This window comes from Microcaecilia unicolor, chromosome 1, assembly GCF_901765095.1.
Source record: "Microcaecilia unicolor chromosome 1, aMicUni1.1, whole genome shotgun sequence".
NCBI lineage: Eukaryota > Metazoa > Chordata > Amphibia > Gymnophiona > Siphonopidae > Microcaecilia > Microcaecilia unicolor.
The window spans coordinates 461,665,636-461,681,613 of NC_044031.1; the positions used below are offsets into that span (position 1 = coordinate 461,665,636).

The window sequence follows — 15,978 nt, forward strand, 5'->3', positions numbered from 1 at the left end:
TTAGTACATCCACCTTCTTAATTAACAAAGTATTGTAAGTTAACAGAGCTTTAACATTAAAACTCCCAACCTCTAAGTTGTAGGCCTTGAGTCTGGTACATCATTTATAACAATGTTGGGCCAGTCTTACTAAAATAGGACCTGTGGTAAATATTGTGTGTCAATGTTTATTAGCATGTGCTAAAGTTCTAGCACCTTTTAACAAATCTGGCTTGAAGTACAGTGTTCATCAGTCATAACAAGAATTTGAATACTTATAGGCGTAAGGAGTCAATAAGTGGTTCTGAGGCAAAGTAGGCTTTTGGGGTTCCAGAAGGGCAAAACTACTTGTTCATCGATACTGCTGCTTCCAGTTTGTTGTGATGTGAAGAAAGACAATGTTCTTCATTTTTCTCATATTACCTTCTACAAGTCGGAATACAATCTCTCCGTTACATGCCTGGCCCCTCACCTATTCCTTCCCAAATTGCTTCTGCTTCTTTGCCTTACTAGGTAAAAATGCACAAGAATAAGGTACACACTGTACATGCTTTTATGTTTCCTGCTAAGCATGGAACAGACACACTGTGAAGAAAAAATTCCCTTGTCTAATGTCTCATATGTTCTCCAATAATTTGAATTTCTATTTAGGTGAGTTACTTTTTTTCCCCCACTAATTTCACTATTTTTCCATCTTTAATATTTTTCAGGAACTTGCTTGTTTGATGTGCCAATTAGCAAATGTGGATATACTCAGTCTGAGGAGGATGACCTGAACTGGGAGCAAGTGAATACCCGGGTGAAGCCATCATCTGATCCAGGTTTGTTACATTTTGGGAATTGTTTTTTGTAAAGGTTTATTACTTAACATAACTATGTGTTTGCGTAGAATAATGTTAAAATATAGTGATCCTTTTACTAAGGTGCACTACATGATAAGACACCTAGTATATTCTGATGGGTGGCTTATGATTAAAGAGTTCTTTTACTAAGCTGTGGGAAAAGGGCCATGCGGTAGCGGGGTGGGGGTGGGGGGTTCCTGCGCTCCAGGGCTCTTTTTACCACAACAAGTAAAAGCCCTCTCAAAAAAAATAGCCATGCAGCAAGGTAACTCTTATCTCATGGCCATGTTGCCTCCTGCGTTATCCTGGTGGTACCTGGGCAGCACGCGGTGATGCCCGATTACCACCGGGTTAGCGCCGCGCTAGACAAATTGATTTTTTTGTAGCACGCCGGAAATGGCACACTCAAACTGGAATTATCACCAGCGGCCATGTTGGGCCAGCGATAATTCTGATTTAGAATGCGATAAGCCTGCGTATGGCTTCTGATACTTTGTAAAAGGGCCCCTTAGAGCACTCTAGTCATTAGTGCACTTTAGTAAAAGTACCCCATAGTTTGCACATTCCGCACTTTAGCTCTGACTTTGTTACAGTAGTTTTTATGCAGTAGTTTGTGTAGTCATCTGAAAACATTTCTTGGTGGAGGTCCTGCTCACCAATTTAATTTATACCTTTTCATTCATCAAGCTATTTTTTCAAATTGTGTTAACAAGAAGCAGAATCTGTGCAATTGAATTTTCTGTTTGTTTGTTTTTTTTGTTTGCTATATTATATTTGTTATATCCTAGCTATACAGACACACTCTGAATTTAATTTATATTGTGTACTATCATTCACCACTGTCCTAGAGGTTGTTTTCCTAGACTAGGTCTCCCTAAATTATCTTTCCTATGAGAGATGCTTATTAGTTAATGTTATGCATCACTTCTAGCCTGCATATACCTGATCAGTTCATGCAGGTTACAATAATTAAAACTGCTTAACTGAATCAAAATTTTTTTCAAATAACTAACCCCCTTGTTTAAGCCGCCATGTGCTAATGCCAACGCAGCCCATTCACATTGATTGAGCTGTGTCGGCATTGCCGCGTGGCTTAGTAAACGGGGGTAAGTTTTCAGAGTTTTTCGATATATCAAATGGTTAGAATTTGTGCGAATTCCCAAGTGTAGAGAATTCCAAGATACCACCAATTGATAGTAAAGCGAAAAAAGTAAATATGGACCTATATTTCAATTGTTTAACAGAAGGAAAATGCAAAAACATGAAATATCCAGGTGCATGAGCTCACCCAGAAGTTATCCTGGCATCGATTTGTTATTCAGACTGGTGCCCAGTTAACTCGGTGCATAAAATTAGGACAGCGTTTTTGCTGTTCTTACTTTATGTTCGTACTTAGCTGGTTAGTGAACTGAATATTACCACTAACCAGCCTACAAGGGGAGGAGGTTCTTAGGGATATCGGAGGAGCCAACTAGGGGTAGATGCAGGACTTAAACACTTTGGCACTAATGTGTCTTTGGGGGGGGGGGGGGGCGTTCTTTGCTCTGGGATTGCCGGTATCGTTGGGAGGGATCTTTGCTGGGAGGGGAGGGGGCATTATTAAAGTTGACAAAATTTATTCACCGGGTCCCATGTTTTTTGAAAAGGGTGCATAGAGTTGTTGCGTTCCACTAAAATCTTCTCGTATTTGAGAATTGTACATACATTGGCCCACCAGAAGCAGAAAGAGACTAATTTGTAGTTCTTCCAGTTATTAATAATAGTGGAAATAGCTATAGCTAACAATATATCAAATATTTTGTAATTACTATTGTGGTCTGCCTGTTCTAAACCTGTAGATTGAAAAATAATTAGTTGATATGAGAGAGGAAACTCGATATGAAGGATGGCACTTATTCTCTCCCAAACAACCAACCAAAATAATTGAAGGTTAGGACAGGAAAAACACATATGTTGTAGGGTACTTATACCACTATTAAAGGACCAGCATAAGTTTGATAATGAAGAATCAACTTTGTTGTTTATCTGGGGTCCATAATTCTTTATGGGCCAACAGAAAGAGAGATTGCAGTATTGGGGCCAATGTAATAGGTTTCATAGATTTGGTCCAAAAACCATTTCCATAGTTTGTTAGACTATGATCAGGGTCCATTATCCATATGTTTTGAAGGGCAGTAATTTTTGAATGATTGAGCGGTAATAAAATAGAATAAAATTTAGATGCAATTCCCTTTGGCTGAGAGATAGAGGTAAACACTTTCAGTATATCTGGGGTTTGATATACAATATGGTGTTTAACCACATGGTGATTGCAGATTTTAATTGTAGATATTTAAAATATTGATTATCAGGAAGATGAAACTTAAAAACTAAATTTTCAAAGGAAAGAATATTTTCCTGAGAGCATATATCTGCTAAACAAAAAATACCTCGAGATAAACATTCTTTCTATAAAAATGGAGTAGAACCAATCTTTATATGGGGGTGACTCCAAATTGTGGCTTTCATTGAAGAAGAAATAGAAAACTTACAAGTAGAGTCTAAAGTGAGAACCGCTTTAAGGGTTTCATTTATAATTGGCCAATTAGTAGTTATTGTCGGTGATGCCAGTTGTGGCAGTTTGTCTAGTGACAAGGGATTTACCAAAGTTTGTTCAATAAAGAACCATGTAGGAGTATCAGCTGTTTGAGAATTTTTCCATGTCAATGCTCCTCTAAGCAAAAATGTTTATTTGCAAAGGTAGAAGTCTGGCAATTTCAAACCTCCCAAATGTCTGGGCATTCGTAATTTGAATAACGAAATTCTTGCAGGTTTATTTTTCCATAAAAAGGGGATATAATTTTATCCAAATTCTGAAAGAAAGATTTAGGAAATTGGAAAGGTAACATGCTCATTGTGTATATGATTCGAGGAGCAACAACCATTTTAATAGTTTTGATTCTCCCCCACCAGCTAAGATGTAAGGGGGACCAAGAGTTACAGGTGTATTTTCCCATGAAGTCCCAAAAAGGATACCAAGATATTTAATTTGGTTTGGACACCATGTTATAGGAAAGGATACAATTTGTGATCTGTTGCAATGTATATTCATGGGCAGTAAATGGAAAGGCTCACACTTAAAGGGGAGACGATTACAACCGGGCTGAAGGCTCAGGAAGAATCTGGGGTGGGGGGGGGGGGAGAGGGAGGGAGGAGTGGGAGTGGATAGGAAGGATACGAGATTGAAGGGTGATGGGTAAAGGGGCGGGTAGGGAGGAGGGGTGAAGAAGGGCTGTGAAGGGAAACACAGCGCCATTTGGATTTCAGCAAGCAGAGGGAGCAGTGAGGAGCACTGAGGAGGAACAGGGTGCTTGGACGGCACAGCCTGTAGTAATATAAGCAAGAAGGGCTGTGTACTCGGAGGGAGATGTTTATCAATGATGTTTACCAATGATTGTTTATGTGAAGGTTTACGGTAAATAAATTTTTGCGGACCTGGCTGCGGCCTAAATAAATCCACATTCGTTAAAGAAATTGGCTTCTGGTGTGGTGTTTGGATAGAAGGGGGTGACTGAGTGAATGCCGAATGCCCGTGTTGTTCAGTTTTTGACCAATTGATTCTGTAACTAGAAAGAGAACCATAATAGTCTAGTAGTATTGATAGAGGAGGAAGAGAACTATCTGGATTAGTAATGTAAAGGAGTATATCATCCGCATATGCGGAAAGTTTAATTGAAGAGTCACCAATAGGCACCCCTTGAATTTCTTGATGTTCTTTGATAGCAATAAGAAGAGATTCCAGAACAAGAAGAAATAGTAAAGGTGACAAAGCTATGCAATGGAAATGGGTCTGTAATTGAATAATTTATCAAAAGTTTAGCAGTTGGTGCTGAATATAAAACAGAAACCATATCAATAAATTTAGGGCCAAAATCAAACCATTTCAGAACTTGAAATAGAAAAGGCCATTCAACATAGTCGAACGCCTTCTCTGCGTCCAAAGAAATTACAAAGGTTGGAATGTTAATTTGTTTAGAAATATGTAATATATTTATTTGTTACATTTTCCCACCTATTTGTAGGCTCAATGTGGCTTACATAATACCAGAGAGGTGTTAGCAGACTCCGGTGTTAACAAATACAAGGTGATGTTATGGTAAGATAAAAGTTCATGTGGCATAGTTATGTTATGTTGCCGAGATCCGGCATTTAGGATGGTTCAGTAGGGTAAGCCTTTTTGAACAAGTTGTTTTTAGTATTTTCCAGAAGGATAGATGGTCGTACGTCGTTTTCAAGGATTTTGGTAATGCATTCCACAGTTGTGTGCTTATGTAGGAGAAACTGGATGCGTAGATTGATTTGCATTTAAGTCCTTTGCAGCTTGGGTAGTGCAGGTTTAGGTATGTTCGTGTCGATTTGGATGTGTTTCTAGTTGGTAAGTCGATTAAGTCTGTCATGTATCCTGGGGCTTCACCGTAGATGATTTTGTGAACCACTGTACAGATTTTGAAAGCAATGCGTTCTTTGGTTGGGTGCCAATATAATTCTTCGCGGAGGGGTTTTGCGCTTTTGAATCACGTTTTTTTCAAATATAAGCCTGGCTGCCGTGTTTTGAGCAGAACATTTTCTTTGTTGTGGATTTCACTTGGCTATCCAGAGTTAGGTTGCGGTCCATTGTAACACCGAGGATTTGCAGGCTGTCTGAGATGGGGAGAGTGTGGTCTGAGATGTTGATACTTGTGGGGTTCTCCGCGCTGTGTTGGGATGAAAGGATGAGACAACGAGTTTTTTCTTTATTGAGTTTTAATTAAAATGCATTTGCAAAGGACAGAAACCAGAAAGGAACTGAACAAAAAGGTCCCACGGGACAAGCAATAATACACAAAGGAGTGGGAACAAAGGAAGGCTAGACAAACCTCAGGAACAATATGATCAGAATGTATTACTTAAAATACGTATAAAAATAATGTAATATATATAAAATAATATACAATAATATTATTGTATTATTGCTTGTCCCATGGGATCTATTTGTTCAGTTTTTAACCGCTAGTTGCACAGCCACAACTACCGTCACTTAAAGAGGAGGTTGTAAGTGTTACGACACTACAGACAGTCAAGTAGTGAAAGTTAAGGTGGGAGGAGCCCGAAAAGGAAAAATTAAATAAAGATAAAAGGCCAGTCCTGTGGCGGTATACCTTCCTGACATCCTCCACTGTCTACAAATCCAGCTCCCTAATATCCTATCCTCATCTGCCTCCCCCCCCACTTCTAACCTTCCTCTCAATATAACTGTCTATCTCCGCACCCTCCCCTGACAATCAAACCCTGTCCCTCATCCATACACTCCCTCCACCCCTCATTCTCCTCCCCTGGCACTCATCTACCTTGTTAAAAGGCTCCCAGTGATAGCAGGCAGCATCAGTCCTCCTCCGCTGCTGCCCAGGTTGGCACTGTTATTCAAAATGGTGCTTATGCCCCCTACTGGTAGCCTCATGAGACTGCTGCTAGGGGGGGGCATCCTTTCCATGGTTCCATTCAGTTTGCCCTAGTCCGTCTCCCTCCTGGCCAGAGACACATGGAGACCACACACATGCACATTCATACTCAGAGTGGTTGGAAAGAATTCATGAACCATGCTCCACATGCTTTCTACAGATGTTTTTCACTTGTAGAGGAAAGGTACTGGACAAGTTGTTGTTGATTCCTGGTTTCCTAGAACTCATTTCAAGCCAAGCAATTTCATAACTCATCTTAACAAGTTGACTGCTGCTGCTATAGGATCGTTGCCTGTCTATAAAATTAGAGAAATACATGGCTGAGAGCTTTCTGAAAACTGCTAGCAATTTTGTTTGTGCCTTTGGCCCAATACTATGAAAAGTAGCATTCCTATTTTAGTTTGTGTAGGTAGTTTTTTTTATGTCTTTAAAACATCTGAATGATGGCTAAAGGTTTTTTTGTTTGGCTGCAAAGTGACTTGTAGACTTCTAGCTGCTAGGGTTTTTCCTCTTAAAATTAGGTTTCAGAATGCATTCGATTTAACAAGTTTTGTAAAAGTAGCTGTCTGTGTTAATAAAAGGAGAATTTTTAGACTTGTGGTGCACAGGGTGCTCTTCAGTCCAGCAGTGAAATGCTTTAAACTGCAGTGCTACAATCCATATGTAAAATAAGCATAATCAATAGAGAAATGAATGCATATGATATTCCTACTTACAAGCAGAATGCAACAGCAAGCACATTGATGTGAACCTGCAACTTTTTCGAATCAATTAGCTGGCAGGGAAGGAATTATGTCTTTTAGCTCTTGAAGCATATTTTGGACTGATTGTGGTTCATCAGAGTTTGAGACAGTCCAGCATTAAGTAAATGCCTGTGTTGATTTAAATTGGAAAGCTTTAAAAAGAATGAAAAATAGATGTACTTGCAAAACAAAATTCAGTTCTTTCCGCTCTAACTTCTCCACCCCCCTCCCCAAATCCCCAAACTGTCTGATGTGTTCTGGTTGCATAATTCTACATCTATATAATATATTCTGTATAATATGTTATTTGTTTGGATTTATGTTGTAAGCTGCAATGAATTATAAATTCTTACTGTGAGCAAGAAGAGCATTTATCAAAATCGAACAAAAACAAACAAACAAAAACAAAAGAATGCTCAAAAATTTAAATCTGTACTCCAGGCAAAATTACATAATGAGACAATGAGTTTTTTAAAACTGACTTTCTTGGCAATTTTTAAATAGCTTGCATAATTATTTCTAGTATGCAGAATTTACACCATTGTCAAAAAGGAGTAATGCAGGTTGTTTCACTTTGAAAAATCAGTGTAAAATATGTGCACTAAAAATGACTACATAATATGCACCTGCTATGTTGTGAAAATGTCATCTACAAACATGTTTTCTTCCTCTTATCTAAATACTAGTAAAAAAGCCCCGTTTCTGATGCAAATGAAATGGGGGGCTAGCAAGGTTTTCTTCTGTGTGCATGTGGGAGTGTGTGTGTCCCTGCCCTCTCTCCCCTCCCCCCTCTGAGTCCTTCACTGTTACAGAGAGAGTGATTTGATTCCGTGCTTTGCTGTGTTTTTTCATTCACTGTTTGTGTTACAGAGAGAGCGAGGGCGGGGCAGACACTCATGGGGAAACCGGATATCTCTCCCCCTTCACACTTCCGGCTGGAGGCTTCATAGAACGTTGGTGGTGCCTTTTATATATAGAGATATCTCTGGGAACATCAATTCACAACCCAGCTGAAAGCACGTGCACAATGAAAACCCACGTATACCTTTAGCTGGCTAGAAGATCATTTTTAGACAGAGGGCAGTTTGAAAGTGCTCTCCATGTAGGCAAAATCATATTGATTGTTCCACAGTACATGTGCTTATACCCACATTAATGTGGAATTGTTTCTGGGACAGAATTAGGTCAGGCGAGGATATAGAATTTTAAGTCTCCAAATAGAAGGCAGTATCTCTCTCGAATTCACTCTTAATTGGCTTGTGATACTGGGAAAAATGTTTGATGTGAACACCTCTCATGATTTTAGAGCAGGGTTTCTCAACCTAGTCCTTGGGACACACCAAGCCAGTCTGGTTTTCTAGATATCTACAGTGAATATACTTGAGATAGATTTGATCCCCTAACAAAATTCTCAAGGGAATGTATATGTAAAATTATAAATATTATAAAACCAAGATAAAACAGACATTCTTAGAAACCATATAAAAAAATTAATAATAGTAAATACAGCCAAGAAATCAAAACAATAAAATGAATTACAAAAAATGAAATTTTAAAGACCCTAAGGGGCTCTTTTACTAAACTGCAGTAAAATTTGCAGTTACTGCAGCTTAATTTGGGACTTTAGCCAATGGTAGCTGTAAATTTTAACACAGGAACCATCGTGGGTGTTCCCACTACCATACAGTATCTGTTCCTGATTAACGTTAGCACCTCCACTTAAGCACGTACCCCCAGATTCTGTGTAGTGCGCCTAGCATTCCGCACCAAAATCCAAGCATATTCTGTAAACACATGCATAACTTAATTGGCTTAACAAGCCTATCAGCTTTGTTAACAGAACTTTAACAAGCAATAATGAGCACTAATTGGCAATAATTAGAATTTACACACATAACTTAATAAGCATATTCTGTAACTCACAACACCTAAATTCTAATGCATGCAGGCAAAAAGGGGCATGGTTATAGGCAGGGACATGGTCGTTTTGTGAGCATTCCAACATTTACACTTGTTGCAATAGAATATGGTCCTCTGTGCCTAAATCTATGCACCAGGATTGATGCCACATTTGGTGTAAATGGAGGTGCATAGTTTTAGGCGCTAGGATATCAACTAAACATATTCTATATATCACATGTAAATCTAGGCGCCACTTATAGAATATGCTTAGGCAGAAGTGTTTTCCGTGCAGACTTTTTAGGTGCCATATATACAATCTAGCCCTTAGTGCTTCCTATTTAGGAGTCGGTAAGCGATCCTCTGTTAATTCTGCGTTAGGCAGTTAGAGGCCCTTTTACTAAGCTGCAGTAAAAAGGGCCCTGTGTTAGCGGTAGTGGCTTTTTATGCAGCAGCAGATAAAAAGGCTGAAAATCAAAATGATAGAAACTATATAGTTGAGAATGCTGTCACTATATTCTAATGGACAGATGGCTTTCCAAGTGTTATATTCTATTTAAATAAATGAAACCTCAAGAATCCAGGGTGCCTACAGAGATGGTCTACCATTTAATGGAGTCGTCATCATAGGTTTCTTACCAACCTTCGAAACCAACCATAGTTTAGATTGTAAGCTCTATTGAGCAGGGACTGTCTCTCTGCGTCTGGTAGCGCTATACAAATGCTAATAATAATAGTGTAAAAAACTCCCTAATGGAGAAAAAACACTATGGCAAAAAACGGAGGATAATATTCATGGAAAAGTCCACTATCCATAGAAATTCCAAAGAACTGGAAGAAATATATGACTAAAGTCTTAATAATATGGGTGCACCACATGAATGTAGAATAAAATGTCATGTAGCTTCTACCGCTGGACCAAAACCAACTGAAATCAATTCTGGGAGAGCATTGACAAATCCTATAACCCAAAAGGGTGGTCACCCATCATAGTTGCCCCGATAGTGGGATCCCCTGTTTCAATCCTGCCTCAGGGGGGAGTCTTAATGAATTCACCAGTCTTGAAAACAAAGTAGAACAGGCCCAAAATGGCTCTGGATATATAAGACACCGACCCAAATCCATACCTCCTTTTGATGACATAATCCGATTCCAACCAATCAGCTAGTAGGAATACCACACAGCTAACCAATCATCAGTAGAAAGCCTCCTATTCCATGGGGCCATTTAATCCATTCGGCAACATAGTTTGAAGTTTAAAGATCTATTTTTGTTCTTTCTGATGGAGACAACAGGAAACGTCTCTGCGGCGTCCATTGTCCAATGGTTGTTCAATAACACATTGCAGTGTTGTAGCAAGTCACAGTGTTTAGCTAAAGGCATGTGAAGTTTCTTTGTATTGATAGTATGTTTGTGCTCTGTCAGGCGAGTTTTTAGCATTTGTTTAGTTTGGCCAATGTATCTTAAGCCACAGGGACATGTGACCATATAAATTACTGCTTTAGAATTGCAATTGGTCGAGCAATTAATTTGTATCCATCTATTGTGTATATTGTCCCAAAACTTAATAGTCTCTTCCATAACTGTGCAAAACGAGCAACAGCCACATTTACAATATTTTGGGTTGATTTCACAGTTCATATATCCAAATGGCATAACATGTCTGCAAGATTAGCACGCCTAGAGTAAGCTATCATACATCTCTTTTGTGCAAAGGTATCATGAGCTTCTAAAATCTTCCAATGAGATCGTATAATCCTAGCAATTTGTGAAGATACAGAAGTATATTGTAATACACAAGCATTGTCCATGCTTGGAGGTTTATATGGTTTCTTCTCCAGTAAAACATCCCTATGATTGTATAAAGCACGTTTATACGCATTCCTTATGACTTTTTTGGGATAACCTCTTACTTTTGTCATAAAGTTGTCCCGCAGCTTGTTTATATTTACTAGGGGAAACACAAATCCATCTGTATCATAAGAACTGGGCTTAAGGAAGGCTGTTGCGTGTATGGATTGGATGCATACTGTCATAACGCAACAAAATATTTCTATGTGTACTTTTGTATAAATATCCACTTTTAGCTCACCATCATAACGTGCAACTGTAACATCCAAGAAATTAATTTCTGTCTGATGGACCACATATTGAAATGTAATGGTAGAATGACAGCTGTTCAAAGAATCTCTATAAACTGATCCAAAAGTTGTTTATTGGGGGGTGAGCACTTACCACCACCCATTGAGGAGCAGCCCAATTACTGCCAGGTATTCCACTGCAGGAAATGCTGGGTGTTGGGGTGGAACTACCACTGGTTTTCGCTTTGGGCCAGCAGTAGTTCCGGATTGGTGTTGGGTTTACTGCCGCTTAGTAAAAGGGCCCCTTAGTGCACAGTGAGTTCAGCGTGTTAACTGCCAACACACATTCCATGCCTAGTCTCCACCCATGCTATGCTCCCGGCAATAAAAAAAAACCACTTAAATATCACAAAGACCCTTAATGTGGCTCTGCACTAGCAGTTAACATGGTGTAAACTGGGTGTTAATGTGGTTTAGTAAAGGGTCCCTAAATATAGGAAAACTATAGCGTGAGAGTCAAACTCAGCTTGGCAAAAACAAAAACAAAACACCAAGCCTATAAACTCCAGCTTAATTTAAAGATTATTGAAAAATGTAGGTTAAAAAATAAGACAGATTTGACTCCTGGTGATCACAAAATGAGAGACCCCACCACCACATACTTGTGGTTTTCTTGGCATGATACAGAAATGGTTCTCAGTGCTCTAACCATTAGTCTACTCTTCTGTGGGTCTCCTTCTGTCTCTCTCTCTCTCTCTCTCTCTCTCTATATATATATATATATATATATATTTATACACACACACACACAAACAACCAGTATATATAGGGTGCAAACAAAGTATAGTATTGGGTATGCATGCATATATTATGGCTTTGAAACTGGCATCAGCATCTTCTGACAGTTATTCCTTTTGAACCCATGTGGGTCTCTGCGTCAGGAAATTTTGTCTGTGAATATTTATTTGAAGTCTATTGGATGTCTGAGCACTGTTTGTTTAAGAAGACCTGAACTTGGATACATAAGTATTGCCATACTAGGACAGACCAAAGGTCCATCAATCCCAGCATCCTGTTTCCAACAGTAGCCAATCCAAATACCTGGCAAGATCCCAAAAAAGTACAAAGCATTTTATGCTGCTTATCCCAGAAATAGTGGATTTTCCCCAAGTCCAATTTAATAATGGTCTATGGACTTTTCCTTTAGGAAACGTATCATCAATGACGACACCTAGTTCCCTTTCTTGGTCAGTGACTCCTAACGTGGAACCTTGCATGATGCAGCTATAATTCGGGTTCCTCTTTCCCACATGCATCACTTTGCACTTGCTCACATTAAACGTCATCTGCCATTTAGACGCCCAATCTCCCAGTCTCGTAAGGTCCTCTTGTAATTTTTCACAATCCTCTCGCGATTTAACGACTTTGAATAACTTTGTGTCATCATCACATTTAATTACCTCACTAGTTACTCCCATCTCTAGGTCATTTATAAATATGTTAAAAAGCAGCGGTCCCAGCACAGAGCCCTGGGGAACCCCACTAACTACCCTTCCCCATTGAGAATACTGACCATTTAACCCTACTCTCTGTTTTCTATCTTTTAACCAGTTTTTAATCCACAATAGGACAGTACCACCTATCCCATGACTCTCCAATTTCCTCTGGAGTCTTTCATGAGGTGCTTCTGAAAATCCAGATGCACAATATCAACTGACTCACCTTTATCCACATGTTTGTTCACCCCTTCAAAGAAATGTAATATATTGGTACGGCAAGATTTCTCTTCACTAAATCCATGTTGGCTTTGTCTCATTAATCCATGCTTTTGAATATGCTCTCTAATTTTGTTCTTTATAATAGTCTCTACCATTTTGCCTGGCACCAACGTCAGACTCACCGGTCTATAATTTCCCGGATCTCCTCTGGAACCTTTTTTAAAAATGGGCGTTACATTGGCCACCCTCCATTCTTCCAGTACCACGCTCAATTTTAAGGAAAAATTACATATTACTAACAATAGTTCCGCAAGTTCATTTTTCAGTTCTGTCAGTACTCTGGGATGAATACCATCCAGTCCAGGTGATTAGCTACTCTTCAGTTTGTCAAATTGCCCCATTACATCTTCCAGGTTTACAGAGATTTGATTGTTTCTCTGACTCATCAGCTTTGAGTATCTTTCTGACACCGGTATCTCTTCCACATATTCCTCGGTGAAGAACGAAGCAAAGAATTCATTTAATCTCTCCGCTATGGCTTTGTCTTCCCTTAGTGCCCCTTTACCTCTCGGTCATCTAGATGTCCAACTGATTCTTTTGCCAGTATCTTGCTTCTAATATACCTATATTATGTGTTTTTGCCTCCCACGCAATCTTTTTTTCAAGGTCTCTGTCTTCCTTTTCAGTGCTTTGCATTTGACTTCTTGCCATTCCTTATGCTGTTTCTTATTATTTTCAGTCGGATCCTTCTTCCATTTTCTGAATGATTTTCTTTTAGCTCTAATAGCTTCTTTCACCTCACTTTTTAACAGTGACGGCTGTTGTTTGCCCTTCCTTTCTTTTTTTTTAATACATGGATGGTATTTTTGAGTAGTATCCACACCTTATGTAAATTTTTGACCTTTGCAGCTGCTTCTCTAAGTTTTTTTTTTCACCGTTCTTATTTTATCATAGTCTCCTTTTTGAAAGTTAAATGCTAATGTATTGGATTTCCTGTGTGTACGTACTCCAGAGCTGATATCAAATCTGATCATATGACCATACTTTTAAATACTTCTGAAATAAAAAAAAACATTTGTATGTCTACAAAATATAATGTAGGTTGATAATTGTGTATTCGTTTCCCTGCCGGACTTGGCTAACGCCTTACGGCACTATGTAAGCCACATTGAGCCTGCAAATAGGTGGGAAAATGTGGGATACAAATGTAACAAATAAATAAAATAATGGGGTCATATTCCAGTATTGAGCTAATAAGGGGGTCTTTTACAAAGTCACGCTAGCGGTTTTAGTGCATGCTAATGACTAGCACACGCTAAATGCTAGAGATGCCCATGGGTGTCTTTAATGCTTAGCGCATGCTAAAAACTTTGGTGTTCCTTTGAAAAAGGACCCCTAAGTAAGGAAAAGAGCTATTCAACATTCTCCTAAAACATACCCCCCAATACGAAGGAAAGCCCAACATAAGCCAATCCTTCGAATGTAAACTTTTCCTACTTGATAAAATGTAAATTAAATCCACCAATTGCAGAGGAACCACTCTGTTAAGAATTTTAAAAACAAAACAAAATACCTTGCACATTATCTGTGCACTCACCAGCAACCAGTGTAATTTTATAAGAACTGGACATACCTGATCTAACTTCTGTAAATTGAAAATTAATCTGGCTGCTCAGAGCAGTTGGAGTTTCTTTTGTATCTTCACTGAAACCCCAGCGTAAACTGAATTACAATAATCCAGCTGCATCAAAATTATACTCTGAACAAAAGGATAGAAATGTTCTTCCTTAAATTAGTGACACACTGCTCTCAACTGCCTAAACTTAAATAAAAAAAACATCTTTTTATACAAATTATGGTACTTACCTGAGGCTCCAGCTATTAGCATCTTTGATCTCCCCCTCTGGTGTGCTCGCTCCTCTATTCACCTGCATCTTCTGTGCTCCTTTATTGGTGGGTATATTGTGAACCCTCTCTGCTTCTTGATAAGTACCTATTCAGTCTTAGGACTTTTAGCAGCTCATATCTCCTTACCCTAGATACTCCCGTGTAGTGAGCTTTGGGAGCACAGGATATACCTTGGTCTCCAGTCTCTCATGCCCGTCATAGACTATGTAATTTTAGTGCTTAAGTGAGTCCTTTCTCTCCTTGCTAGGTCTCAAGGTTTCTTACTCCTTACCACATGTTCCTCATGTGCCCAGGACTTGGGTTCTCCCTCCCTCCTGCTCCTATCACTCAGGCTTCTAGCATGTACTCATTGCAAATGGATACCCATTCTTTCCCCGATCGCATGTGGAATTGGTTGCATCTCTATCTCTCTCTCCTCTGCTTTGCTTTCCCTTGAAGACAGGATGAGATCTCTCTGATGATCCTTTCTGGTCCTTAAGTCACCTTGTTCTCTGTTGTTCAGCTGTCGTAAAGGTCTGCCCCTCTCTACTACAACATTGCTTTTTTACTAGATTTTTGGGATTTTAGATCTTGATTAATAAAACTTATTTATATTCTGTCTTCAAAATCAAGGCAGATCACCTAAAAAAACATATACAAGAATAAAACAAATCACGTAAAACGTACACCAAAATTAATCAATTAATAAAATCAATGGCATGTAATTCAGGCTCACAAGCTCACACAGCTATCAAATATTGCTTAACATCTCATCACATACAAACTGGGTAACATATATCACTATTTGCTGTTCTCACCCAGACCCCCAAAAGCTGCTATAAATAAATAACTTTTTAACAGTTTCCAAACTAGATGGAAGCATATCTATCCAGTTATACAAAAATAATAAACTGAACTTTTGCTCTCAATTTGGTATCATAAGTAAATTGGCCTTCATTGATACTACTGGAATGCCAGTTAACATTGATTGCCAGTATAGAACTAGTTTATAAGAGAAGATAAGTGTGGTATGGTTTTATTGTCATTGTCTTCATCTCTATGTGGCATAATTTAAGGATTGTTGAAAATGCTTCCTTCATTTTATTAGGTTACAGTGGGGTAAAAAGGAATATTTTCTCACGTTGCTTACCTAATCTGCTTATTATCTAATTGAGCCATTAGGGAGAGTTTGCTTTTCCTTTTTATGAGATGAAAATATTATACATCTGTTGAAATAAAGACCTTAATTAATTCAGCTCATAAGCTAACAAATTACACAGATATGGTTACATTAATTATCTGGAATTCAAGCATCACAATTATCACATCAACAAACCGCCGTAGAAGAGAAA

At 38.7% G+C, this 15,978-nt stretch overlaps 1 protein-coding gene across 12 annotated transcripts in view; it reads left to right on the top strand.

Moving 5' to 3' along the window:
* PTPRM (protein tyrosine phosphatase receptor type M) overlaps nucleotides 1-15,978 on the top strand; it is a 1,370,833-nt gene that overhangs the window by 354,482 nt on the left and 1,000,373 nt on the right. For all 12 annotated transcript variants that reach the window (XM_030213239.1, XM_030213256.1, XM_030213265.1 and 9 more), the window contains exon 2: nucleotides 690-800. In XM_030213239.1, the coding sequence (XP_030069099.1) occupies nucleotides 690-800 (111 nt within the window). The remainder of the gene's footprint in view (nucleotides 1-689; nucleotides 801-15,978) is intronic.